At 43.6% G+C, this 13982-nt stretch overlaps 1 protein-coding gene across 1 annotated transcript in view; it reads right to left on the bottom strand.

Moving 5' to 3' along the window:
- The window catches only part of nkd1 (NKD inhibitor of WNT signaling pathway 1), a 57020-nt gene that overhangs the window by 19103 nt on the left and 23935 nt on the right, over window positions 1-13982 (bottom strand). Inside the window, exons 4-5 of the mRNA XM_028809272.2 lie at window positions 7103-7160; window positions 2535-2632 (exon numbers count right to left, since the gene is read on the bottom strand). Of these exons, the coding sequence (XP_028665105.2) occupies window positions 2535-2632; window positions 7103-7160 (156 nt within the window). The remainder of the gene's footprint in view (window positions 1-2534; window positions 2633-7102; window positions 7161-13982) is intronic.

Here is a 13982-nt window from a genome sequence, read left to right as displayed (position 1 = left end):
GCATTTTGGCTTAGGCTACATGTAATATTTTGGTTTTTGTCTATGTCCCTCAATTTATGAATTTGTCTCACAACCTGGCCATTGTTTATTTGATTGTTTTTCCTCCCAGTTTCAGCCTTGGCTTGTTATTACTATTACAGTTCCTGCCACAGCAGAGAGAACTTTAATTTAGGGTCAAGAGATGAAGTGAGGTCAAAAACAGGCATTTAGGGGTCAAATCCAAAAAATCGGGAGTGCGCTCCCCTCAACTTTCTCGTATACTGAGATAGAGGAAAAGGTCATCAGAACCACTTCCAGTTGCGCAAAATTTCCCAAATATCATCTGTGTTTGTTACTCATCATAACTGATTGATAATATCGATACATTCTCATTTATCTCTATTTATAATCAAATTTTATATTAAAACAATATTTTCGCACTTAGGGTGGTCGAAAATGGTGGTGGAATTTTTTCATGATTATATATGCATTACTGAGATTACGTGCAAAGTATAAAGAGTTATAGTCACCCAAAAACATAGAAAAAGTGTTAGTATTATATAATATTTGTTGCAATAAATAAGTTGAGTCATTTTCCTCAAATTCAATATCTGTTTGCTTTTTATCATTATAAATATCAATACAAGATTTGAATCATCCATCTGTAATTATAACCATAGTTTACTTAAAAATTCACAAAAGTATTCAGTTAAAGTCCCACTTCCGGTTGCTGGAAGAGGCCCAAAAGTTGATAGCATTTCTTATTTTTGATATAAAGCAGGTGTACAAAGTCTCATTGACCAGGTCAAAGCGTTTTCGAGTTATCATATTTACACACAGACAGACATAATTTCAAAAACGTTTTTAAAACGTCAAGATTCATCAAAATCTCGAGGTCAATTTTTTTTGCGATTCCTATACTTTCTCTATACTAGGTATACAAGGACGTAAAAAAAGAACATTCACCGAGCCAGAAATGCTAACCAGACTTTAAACTGAAAGAAAAAACAACCTTTAGAAATCATTAGAAAAAAACTCCAGTGAGAGTCACGCACAACAGGGTAAGTTAATCCAAACATGGATGCCTAAACGTTGTGTGCATACGATCAGTCAACCTGCAGATGTCAGGTGATGCTCATTCCTGCAGAATTCTGGGTAGTTACCTCTGCAATGGCTGATGCAAATATCTTAAAAACGGCCCAACATTCAAAAAACCATTGAGGGAAGAGAGTAAAAAATCATGACTTCCAAAGAAAATGAAAGAAAAAAAATTTCCTGGCTTCAGAAACACCAGATCAGCTGCCAAGATGTGCAAGAAACTCTCCAGAAAAGAACACACACAAATTAATAAAACACACCAATCTTAATAATTATGTTCCATCTTCAGATTCCATCCTGCTTAAAGCTGCTGCTCTCCCCTGTGTAGTCATTACGGCCCCTAGCTGAAGTGAAATGCTGCCATGCAAGAATAAAGCGGCAGGCTAGAGACAGGTCAAAGGTCACAAGTCTGCTGCTCCCTCATTGGTCCAAGGTGTGGAGGTGTGTCAAGGACTACAGGACTGCCATAAATTAAGGCTGATAGAGAAGTTGTGCCGTCTCTGCTATTTCATCCATCCAGACGCCATGCTGAAGAATTGACCACACTGGACCAGCAACCAATCAACAACATACTAAGACAGAGAGACACCTAGTAGTCTAAACAGAGTCAACATTGAAGACTCCTACCAAGATGAATCACTTATTATCAAGTGTGGGATATGGCCGGCCTTTCATCCCGGCCAATACCCACAGGCCGCCAAATGGAGCCCTCCCTGCAGCATGGATGTGCCCTGAAGGCCAGCAGGGAATCCTGGACAATGGAGTTTTTATCCACTGGATACCATGGGGGCCACTAGAGGACGCTGCAGGGAGGCCCAGAGACTCTTACGTGCCCTGTAACCTGGAAGTAGATCTTAATCACAGCGACATGAGGAATAATGTGCTTCTGGGATGAAAAGAAGACTTTTGGATCTGACCCGGAAGTGCTAAGAAGTCACATAGACAGGGGCTCAGGAGCAATTCCGGGTCATGGACTATAAAAGGACTGTGGGAGATCCCAGACGTTGAGCTGAACTGGGTGGAAGGGTGGCAACGCGTCTGAGAGAGTGGAAGATTATTGTTTAGATTATTGATAATTGTTTATTGGAGTATTGTGGAGTGTAGGTGCTTTGAGCACGTAATAGTTCAAATAAATTCAATTATTGGACTTTTACCTGGTGTCTGGCGTGGTGTCCGAGGGTTCAAGAAAGAGATAGCGCCCTCTATCTGTCACATTAGATTGTTTCAGTAGTATTATTTTGTCATGTTCATTTTACTCTGCTTATATTTTAGGGACAGTTAGTAACCTTAACGTAAAATCTAAGCAGGAGTAAAACTGTTTTGGTATTCTGCCTTGTTGCCTGAGGTTATAGATATGAAAACAAGTATAATCATATGAGGACCATTCTGTCCAGGTCAACGTAATAAAGAGTCACCCTAGGACCTTACCATGAGAACACCAGGGAACTCAAACGTACCTCAAATCGCAGCTGCTTTCTGTAAACGAGTGGAGCTTCTTTTTCATGTTTCTTCTCTTCCTTGAGGCCACTCTCCGGTTTCTCGGGTGGCAAAGCCACTTGAAATAAGGAAGAAAAAAATAAATGAAATAAGGATGACATGCACAACCAAGTTGAAGATTCAGATGAAATATGATATCCTGAGGTGTTTGACAAGAGCTGTGCCTGTTTACATAGACGGATCCACATAAACAAGAATGGGAGAGGAAGACCACCACCTTTTAAAAATAACAAAAAAACTCAAAGAAGGCAGACCACCCTAAAAGCCAGCACTTAGGAGTATAGGAATCCCAAAATTCTGTATGGTACTCATGAAGTCATCCAAACTATTTAAGGCTGTTTGTGCTGTCCACAAACCCAGAATTAACAAACAAAGCACAAAAACAAAACCCTGCTGCCTCTCTGGGCGTACCTCTACAGTTCTGTTTGTGGGGTCACCGGCACACATCTAGAAATAAGCCCTCCTCGCTGTCTTTCTCCACTTTCTACCATCACTTCCACCAGGTAGTCAAACGCTTCTTCTGCTCAACTTCTGTTCACACTGAGCTGACTGGTCTTTTCAGCCTCAACCAGAGACGTCTTCTAGGTTGAACTGTCTAATCATTTGCAGGTTTAGGAATACCCCTTAGAAGTTCACGGTCCATTTCACTAGAGTGCCCTCCATATGTCTCCCATATGAGTCCCAGCTCACCCATAAAGTGCTATGCAGCCTGCCCATTACAGGTAGGGCAGCAGGTTTAGCGCTCCAGACTCTCTTTTGGAAGTGAGCTAACCTTTCCATTTAAGACTCCGCTTGTCCTCCTCCTTCTCTCTCAATGCCCTGGATTATCAACTTCCAGAGCACTCTTTCCAAGCATATGGCGTACAGTCCCCTGTATGGCATTCCACCTACGATCCAGGAAAGCCTGTAAATGTCACCCTACTGAAGAATACATTCTTATTATTGTAACAGCCTGTTCTTGCCAAGTTATACTACTCCTTGTTGCCTGCAATGCCAGTCTGGCACCTGTCTACAATGGGCATTGAGACCTTGAGTGTACACGGGTGGCAACAGGTATGACACTGGAACCAATGGTGTTGTTCTGGATACTGGCATGTGTTTGTCACCAAAGGGGATACCAAATGTGACGACTGTCACTACTGATCCCGTCACCTGATGACTTCAGACTTTATTCTCTTTCTGATGTTGCACATTTCTTATTCTGTGGTTTACAGGATGTCAGGTTACATGATTAGATTTTTGACGACTGCGTGATGACTGTCCAGTACATTTTCACATCTCCAAAGCAGTACGAGCTCAGCCATTTTTCTGACAGCCAGCATGTTGGAGTTGGTGCCTGTGTGAAAGCTTTACTGTATATGCAGCAAGTTCAGCCATAAAGTCAGAGTTTTCCATTATGCTGTGCTATGTAAAACATGCAACATCACACAGGTGAGCTTCTCTTCTGTTTGAAAGATTCACAATGAGATAGAAAAAACAACAAGGTCTCCATACAGCACATTTACATGCACACACGTAACGGGCTAAGGTGAGTAACCCTGTTAAAACAGAAACCTGGTATCTTAAAAATCCACACTTAAGAATGTGTGATTAACCGTTGTGAGTTTTGTTACATAATTCTAATGAAGTTTAGCTGCACAAAAAAGAGTCAAACATCACCATCGTGGACTATGAATCAGAAAAGAAGAATGACACCTGTGATCATTTTCTTGTGATTTATAAATATGTCCAGTCAAACTGACGCTTTATTAATTTCTGTTGCCGTAGCATGCAGCACACTCTCTTATGCTTGGCTGTGTGTTTGAGCCGTGTACAGGAGCAGCGTACCAGTGTGTGTCTTGCTGCTTTAATAACAATAATGCATGTATTTTTACTTTTGCACAATAACTTTTGTGCTACTGCTATTATATAGTGCCTTTCACATCTATCTATCTATCTATCTATCTATCTATCTATCTATCTATCTATCTATCTATCTATCTATCTATCTATTATATGGTGCCTTTCACATCTATCTATCTATCTATCTATCTATTATATGGTGCCTTTCACATCTATCTATCTATCTGTCTGTCTGTCTGTCTGTCTGTCTGTCTGTCTATCTATCTATCTATCTATCTATCTATCTATCTATCTATTATATGGTGCCTTTCACATCTATCTATCTATCTATCTATCTATCTATCTATCTATCTATCTATCTATCTATCTATTATATGGTGCCTTTCACATCTATCTATCTATCTATCTATCTATCTATCTATCTATCTGTCTGTCTGTCTGTCTGTCTGTCTGTCTGTCTATTATTTCCACATTTTTGTAATGTGAACTCTTGCGGGGGGAGCTCACACAGGGTGCTAGTGGTAGCGACTGAACCAGTGACCTAGAACATTAGAACAACTGTGACAAGAACAGCCCATTCCACCCAACCAGCTCGTCCATCCTACTCACCAGAATCGTCCAAAATGATATCAAGTTGAAATGTGAAGGTCGCTAAAGTCCTCTCTGCCACACTACTTTGATTTTATTTCATATCCTTATGGTTCTCTGTGTGAACAAAAACTTCTAACATTTGTGCAAAATCGAACTGTGTCCCAGTGTTCGTGTTGATCTCATTTTAAAGTAACGCTACGTTCACATTACAGACCTCATTGCCCAATTCCAGTTAATTGCTCAGCTCGGTTTTGCTTTTCTTGATGGTTCACATTCACAAGTACAAGTGACTTGTATCTAATTGGAATGTGAATGCATCTGCCCACCCAATTAGGCCCACATTGTTACGTTTCTGCACAAGTCTTCCGCCTCACCAACTTGAGACGACCTGTGGTATTAAAAACAACAAAATGGACATGCTAGTTGCTAGTGTATGCATCACATCTTGCTCTGGAGGACGCCCAGCTGTACTGGATGAGGCAGAGAAGGTGAAAAAAATCCATGCGGCTAGCTAGCTTTTGCTGTTTTCACAGCTATTACTGCCACTGCTACATCAAGAGATGTGTGGGTTGGGGAAAGGAGCCAGCAATGGAAGGACTGTGGCCACTGTCACGCCAGAAGCTCACCTCAATTGTTGCATTGCTGTGCTTCTGGTGATGGCTGATGACGCCAGCGTTCATCCCATGTGTATAGGCAAAAAGAACAACTCTGAATTCTGTTCTGACTGTTCTCGTTCATGTCGCATGGCCACATATTGGACATGTATTCGATCTAGGATCTCATATGGAAGCGACTCAAAGATCAGATGTCTGTGTACACAATGCTTTGGAAACATCAGATTTGGGTCACATTAAGGCAAAAAATCGAATTTGAGTCACTACAGTCTGGTAAAGTAAATGCAGTCTAATTACCTTCATAATTATAAACTCTTCATAATGATTGCTCTCCTTCTGTCTCTCCTCACAGCTAATACCCCTCAATTCCTGAATCAGCCAGGTTGCTCTTCTCCGGACCTTCTCTAGTGCTGTTATGTCCTTTTTGTAGCCTGGAGACCAAAACTGCACCCAGCACTCCAGATGAGTCCTCACCAGTGTGTTATAGAGCTTGAGCAGAACCTCCTTGGCTTTATACTCCACACATCATCCTATACAATCTGGTAGTCAGGCATCTTGGTCTCTTCTGTACACCATCTTGTTGTTTACAGTTCAATACTCTAGCCACCAGGGGGCCACACTATCTAAACAGACCTACCCAAAACTCCAAACTAAGTCATCCTCTTCACAAACGACATGAGGCCCCCAGTCAGGAGCAATGGATGACCGAACTCCACCCCTGCCAACACTGCAACCATGAGAACTCAAACCACATGAATGAGCGAGTTACCCCGACAACGTTAAGCCAAGGAGCCAGCCTGCCTAGAAGCTCCATTGAGCTTCCCTATGAAGAAAAGGCTGCGTCTTAAAGCAGCAGATCTGCTGGATGAGCTACAGAGCGAGTGAGGACCGCTGGCAGTGACTGCCAGGTTAAATGGGTGCCATTACCAGCTCCCGCCGCACTTTGATGTTCTGTTCTCAAGTTCCGCAGTGCTGTTTGGATGCAGATCAGAGAGCTTTAAACAGAATTACTAATTAATTAATTAAGTAAAATTTAAACAGTGCGGCGTTTGCCAACTGTCGTCTTTTACTAACATCAAAGGCAGCGTGCACCTCCCTCGGCTGAGCTGTGGCGATGTCAGGCAGGACGCATACCAGTAATTTGGTGTTAAGTAATGCGACTCTGATGTCACCAGCCCAGAAAGGAAGTGCTACCCGTCCAGAATAATGATAGCCTTTAGCCATTTAGAATGAGACTGGCTGCTAAATGCATTCAGAGAAGGGGGGGTGGGTCCAGAAATGCCAGGCAGACCCACGCCCCGAGGACATGACACTGGAGACACTGACATACGTTACTGATAGAGGAAGACAAAAGGATAAGTAAGCCCTGGAGACCTTCAACAGCAGGCAAGTATGTCAGGGACGCACGATGTGCCAACATATGCCTGCATTTCTACCCCAGCAATCCACCCTCTGTCCCCACCAGCTGAAAATGTACCAACCTTCTAAGCGGTAGAGCTCCTCGCCGACCACTGCTGCCTGTTCCTCTCCGGGTGGGCCCTGTAAATGTACAAATTCGTCTGTTAGTGACTGGCATGGCACAAGAGAATGACACTACCTCTGATCTTCTTCATCTGTGGCACACCACCTCCCACCCGCTGGCACAAGCCTCACTCCGTTCAGTGTAAAGGAAGCTTGCAAGCTGCAGGAAGTCAGAAAGTTTGTGATTGGATTCCTCAAGTTTATCCTTTACAGGGCACATTCTGGAGGAAGGCAGCATTTTGAATAATGAGAGGAGCATCAGGAAAAAAAAAAACAGAAAGATGTAACAGTGCTCAGCAGAAACTACCCTCTGGCACAAGGCACCGTGTTACAGCCGAGTGCGCACAAGTCACCATCAGTGGAGGGCTCGGGCACTAAACCTTCCTAACCAGGGCCCCACTGCCACTGTATTTCTGGAGCTACACGACTGTCCTGCTCAGCCCCCCGCGGGAGGAATGCTTTCAGCAAAACTGGGAAAATCACGTCACCATCAGAGGAACGTCGGGCGGCACTAAAATAACTGAACAAAAGCTCCTATGAGAGGTGGCAGCACACAGGGCTGCCGGTGCTTCCTGCACAGACGCTTTTCACTTACGCTGGCAGGCGCTTCAAAGGCCTCGGCAGGGCGGTCAGCAGGTCTGTCTCCTCCGTGGAAAGTGACCTCTTTGTAGAGGCCCATTGTCATGTGAGGGAGGGGGGAAATGATTACCACAGAGGACAGCCATGGGGTATTGTGCAGCACAAGTATAACCTGGTCGGCAATATTACAAAGGGAGAGGCTTGGGACCCTTTCACTGTGGTGGGAGCAGTCCCCTATAGATGACAGGAGAAGATAGAAATCTGCAACATTTTGTATGGCAGGGACAGTAAAACCCAGCAGCCTTCAGGCCTTTCACACACAGGGGGCCAGTGTTCTGCATTATCACATGGATGCATCCACCCACCACCTGAACTCTCCATTTTCTTCCTATGCCTACAGATGTGGATGGATGGAAATGGCCACCCTCCACAAGACAACAGTCCATTGTAGAGCCACCAAATGACCTGAATCAAAGCACCCAAAGAAAGATGGAGTGAAAGTTTGAGCAGAACATACACCAAGAACTGGGCCCAGATCTGTAGAGCCGTGAGAAGCCACCAAATAATGGAGCACATGCTACTCTCGACGTTTATACTGAGACAGACCTTGTGGGGAACAACCCAGAAACAGACAGGCAGACATTGTTTTAAGCACCACTATGCACGACTATTTACGAAGGTGAAACATACAACCCCCTTCACCCCAAAGTCCAGGCCTCTTTACACAATGCTTCTCCACTGAGCTCTTGCCTTCTTCCTCCTGATTCCAGCCATCGAATGGAGGGAGGTGGCCCCTTTTGTTCACACCCGGACGTGCTCCAGGTGTCTCCCGATGAGCTTGCGCCGTCCCTTCCTGATGTGGCGGAAGTACCGGCTGCGCACCCAGAAGCACTCCGGGTATCTCTGGTCTTCTTCCCCCCAGCACTTCCGGGTGTGGCGGAAGTGCTGAGGGCCAGGGCTCCATAGGCATTGGGGCACCCCCTGGCGGTGACCACGGGCCCCTATAGGGTTGAGCTTCTAAGCTCCTTTCCTGTGGTCCCCAAAGCCACCAGGGTGGTTGCCCCCTCATGATCTGGAGGAGGCGTAAACCCTCCTCCGGTCCTCCTGGGAGTCCCGGCTGGGTACCACCCCCAGCCACTTGCCACAACATATACAGGAAAAAATGTAGGTTCTCCTATCAATCTAATCAGGACGTGGAAGGAAACTGGAGACCCCAGAGAAGACCTACTCAGATATCTGGAGAATTAACGATCCCATCATAGCTAGGCTGTGAACTGAACCCGAGGCCAGAGCACCACATGATCACCACCTGCCCATATTCACACATGCACACTATATTTGACAAATACAAATGAAAGACCTGTGTGTGTGTGTGTGTGTATGGAGCAGTCTGCTCTGTTCACACTCAACCACAGCCACTAGATGGCGCATGCATGCACTTTTACATTTTTTCGGTGCCTACATGCACCTCACTTCTCACTACAGAAGACCTGTGTGCAGTAAACACACAACAACCACGTCGTGCAAATGACACAGATGAAGAGACACAACGTTGAAAGGAAGTAAACGCTGCAGATCAACAACGTGCAAATGAAACACCTCAGTAACGAAGGGCAAGGCTTGAAGTTTCCACCAAAAACTTTGTCTATCTGGAGGTATTTTGTTGAGACAAAGATTGATAGGACTCATATGGCAATGATATGGCTAAGATATGGCATCGCTAGTGTCTTCTTATGAAAGCCAGTGGGGTAGTAAGCACAGGTGGCTCTGCGTCCTCTGCCCTGGGTCATTCTTAAGAGTTAGCTGACGCCTCTCCAAGTTCACCAATATTGTAAAACTGCTAGGGACTCTTCAGGTGGTTGCTTGACCCGAAGACCACACACAGCTTGTCTACTATATAAAGTGGAATGTCCATCCATCTATATGTTCCTTATACAATCCTGCACCCGTTGACTGATCTGGACCAAATTTTGCATTGTTGCACTCTAGGGCCATACGGACTAGCAAGACTACTTTGGAACCCAAACGTTTGACCCTAGGGGTCCCAGTGGATTTTTTTTCTTCCCTGGGCGTTACACATTACACACCAATGCCATATGCTGGCTCAGAACAAGTGAAACAGACTAACAGACAAAATGACCAGAGCTTAACATTATTTACATGGAAAACACCACGTGCTATTTCTACCTACTGCAATATAAAAAGGAGTACCATGCACTGTTGCAAAGGGGTGTTGGGCCTGGGGGGTCCCAGGAGATTTTTTGTTTCCTGTGCCCTACACTTTGAACACCAGTGCCACCTGCTGGCTCAGAGCAAATGAAACATCTGAACAGACTGAAGCCAGACTAGCAGACAAAATAACCAGAGCTTAACATTACTTACCATACCACACCGTGTGCCGCTTCTGTCTAATGTAATATATAAAGGAGTACAAACTGTGATCAAAAAAAATATGGTGAATGCTGCCGCCAAGCACCACCCAACGGAAAGGTAACGTCAAACCTAGGTGACAGTGTGTGACAAGTTTCAACTTGTTCAGTGCAGTCAGTCAGTTGTGAGCCACGGTTGAGAGAAGGTGTGTTTTAAAGTGGGCCATAAATCATGGATCGCGAACAACGCTTTAACATGAAATGTTGTTTTAACCTGCAAAAAAGTGCTAAAGAAATACAGGAAATGTTAAAATTTGTTTACAGTGAGGCTGCAGTGACCATGAAGATGGTTTACAAGTGGATTGAGCGATTTCATAATGGTTATGAATTGAAAACGAGGAAAGATTGGGACGTCCTTCAACATCAAGAGAAAGCGAAATGATTCGATCAAACAGGTAATTGGTTATTAGGGAAATTTCTGAGGATCTGAACATCTCTTATGGTTCCATTCAAAACATTTTAACAACAGATCTGAACATGAGGCAAGTGAGTGTGAAATTTGTTCCACATGTTTTGAGAGTCAAACAAAAGCCAAAGCATTTGTCAGTTTCACTGGAGTTATGTGATCGTGACGCTTCAGATTCCAGCTTTTTAAGAAATGTCATCACGGGAGATGAAACTTGGCTCTAGATGAAGATGAAACTTGAGTTCTCAATGGAAATCAATCTGTTCTCCTCATGTGAGAAGAGCACGTCAATCAAGAGCCAAGATGGAGGTGATGATGATTGTGTTTTTTGATGGAATTGCGCGAGCTGAGTTTGTACCCAGGAACACTACGGTGAACTCAGAATATTATAACAGCTTATTAGAGCATTTAAGAAACAATTTTTGTAGAAAACAACCTGAGAAATGGGCAAATGGTTTCATCCTCCATCATGACAACGCTTTTGGTACAGCAGTTTCTGTCAAATAAAAACATTACGGCGTGTCTTCATCCACTTTATTCACCGGATCTGGCACCGTGTGACTTCTGGCTCTTCCCCAAAGTCAAGATGACCATGAAAGGTAAACGTTTTGAATCGATTCAGGACATCAAGGTAGCCATGACAGCGCAACTTAAGACACTTAAGAAAGAGGACTTCCAGAACTGCTTCAGAAAGACAGGATAAGTGTGTGCGAAGCAAGGGGGAGTATTTTGAGGGGGAATTAATGGCAATGTGTCTTTTCCTGTAATAACATGATAGTTATAATTTGTTACTAACCCTCACCTATTCTGTATCCCTTCTCGGTACTCAAATGCCAAGTTGTTTTGCCTGCCTAAGGTAAAGTCATCCCTGATGGAGGATCACAGGAATCGTCGGGTAGAGGGGTCCTTTCATCGGATTGGCTGGCCCAGCGCTGTCTCAGCTGTGGAATGGCCAATTGGGGGAGGCAGCTTGATGGCCGAGGTCTCCAGGACTCTAAACAAATCCAAATCATATTATGTGATATCATCTACTGTTAAATTCTGCTCTGTACTTGTAAAATTTTTATTTTTATACTGTATTGAGGATTTGTTCTGTTCTGTGTATTGTATTATATTGTATTGTATTGACCCCCCTTCTTTTTGACACCCACTGCACGCCCAGCCTACCTGGTAAGGGGTCTCTCTTTGAAATGCCTTCCCAAGGGTTGTTCCATTTTTCCCTACAAGGTTTTTTGGGAGTTTTTCCTTGTCTTCTTAGAGAGTCAAGGCTGGGGGGCTGTCAAGAGGCAGGGCCTGTTAAAGCCCTTTGCGGCACTTCCTGTGTGATTCTGGGCTATACAAAAATAAATTGTATTGTATTGTATTGTAATTTCTTTTTATTTAAACGTTTGCTGTATTTTTTGATCACACCCCATACCATGCTCTTTCGCAGGGGTTGTTGAGTGAGATTTGATCGAGAGTGGAAGTGCAGCATAACACAAAGGACAGTCAAAGGGTTGTTGTTTTACTCCTGCTTTATCGGCCTTTCTTCATTTGAACTGTCCACCTTGAACTAAGACAGGGTGGGCAACGTCAGTCCCGGGGGGGCGCAATGGCTCCAGGTTTTCATTCCAACCCAGTTCCTTAATTAAAAACCAATCCTTGACAATCTCAGACCTTATTTAATTTTATGGCTTGTTATTCTGCAATGTTAGGTTCTTATATTGTACAGTCATGGCCAAAAGTTTTGAGAATAATGCAAGTATTGGTTTTCACAAAGTTTGCAGCTTCAGTGTTTTTAGATATTTTTGTCAGACTAGTCAGACTGCTCGCTTCGATTGCCAACCCCCGGGTGGGCAATACACGCTAGCCACTTTGCGGCTCTGCCACTTGCGTATGGGGAAGCAGATGTACAATTTAAACAGTGTGGCAGACGGTCGGGGCCCTTTCATGGCCTGGATGCCCCTTCAGTATATGTTCTGGGGGAGCAAGCATGGGCTACCCAATATCTCCCCCGGGACGCTAGATGGCAACCCACTAGGGCTGCAATGGTGCCTCGGACTCCCGCAGGGCTTCATGGGAGTTGGAGTTTGGTGCAGCCCTATTGGGATCCGCCAGGCACCGCCAGGGTGTGCTGCAGCAGGAACTGCTGGGCCCTTATGGGTAGTGTTTTCACCACACCCGAAGTGCAGCCAGAAATGGCCACTCAAGCACCTGGAGCACTTCCGGGTGCCTTATAAAAGGAGCCAGCAGCCACCACTCGGGAGCCGGAGTCGGGCGGAAGAGGACGGAGCTTGTGGGAGAGGAGTGGAGGCGGCTGAAGAGAAGTAAAGAGGACTGAACCTTGTGATTGGTGCACAGTGTACTGTGTTGTGCAATAAAGGTGCGTGTTTTTGGGACATCTGGAGTTCATGTCTGTCTGTTGCCGGGCTATCTTTCACAACAGATTGTTATTTTCATGGGAATTGTTACATACAGGTGCAATAACAATTTATGCTGCTGTAATTTGAGCAATAATAATTTGCTCTGGTTACTTGATCACTTAACACTGTATATGACATATTTGGAATTATTTGACTTTTCTTTAAATGCACCTTGGGGCTGTCACAAAAAGTAATTTTGTTGTGTTACACAATGACAATAAAGTGCTTGAACTTGAACTAGAACTAACTATTTTACATTACAGCTAGTAATTAACCACAGTAAAAAAATAGTAAAATATAATAAATTGAAAGAAAATTATGTTTCATGTTGCGTTAGAGGTATTCATTGCGTTATATGTTTTCGTTCTGTTTGGCTTTGAAATTAACACGCAAATACTTTTTAAACTTACACTTTTACTGTAAAACTATATTTGGAATTAACTTTTCGCCAATATCGCATTAAATTTTGATTCTCTGTTTGGACTTACATCATGACAACGTAACATATAACTACCCGTGAGTGAATATCGTTTCTTTCTCTCTAATAAATAAAACGACTTTTTCAAATGTTTGTCCCTGTGATTTGTTAATTATCATAGCAAAAGCTATTCTAACGGGAAACTGTTAATGTTTTAATACGAATGGCATATCAAGATCTCCTTTGGTATCTAATGTTATCCCCTGAAGATGTACTTCATTACCTTTCTTGTCGCCTGTTAAAATTTTACAGATCAGAATTGTTGACCAATTTTGAATACAACTGATCTTGTCCTATTGCATTGCCCATCACTCGACATAAATTACACAATAACATTACGATACATCCTAATTCGGTATTAACGGTTGTAGTTATTCTACAGGATATTGTAAGTTGATATTTTCATCTTCCACAACATCACCACCAACTGTTTCAGCGTAGTCTATTGATATGCATTTAACCAATTTACTGTGAAACCGATCAACAATTTTCGTGTTCATTTATTTGACTTCATCGTTTCTCGGTCCTAGAATTGCCCATGTACTC

The sequence above is a fragment of the Erpetoichthys calabaricus genome, chromosome 9 (assembly GCF_900747795.2).
Source record: "Erpetoichthys calabaricus chromosome 9, fErpCal1.3, whole genome shotgun sequence".
NCBI classification, from domain to species: Eukaryota; Metazoa; Chordata; class Cladistia; order Polypteriformes; family Polypteridae; genus Erpetoichthys; species Erpetoichthys calabaricus.
The sequence above is the reverse complement of the archived record's forward strand: the minus strand, read 5'-3'. Positions and strand labels throughout refer to the sequence as shown.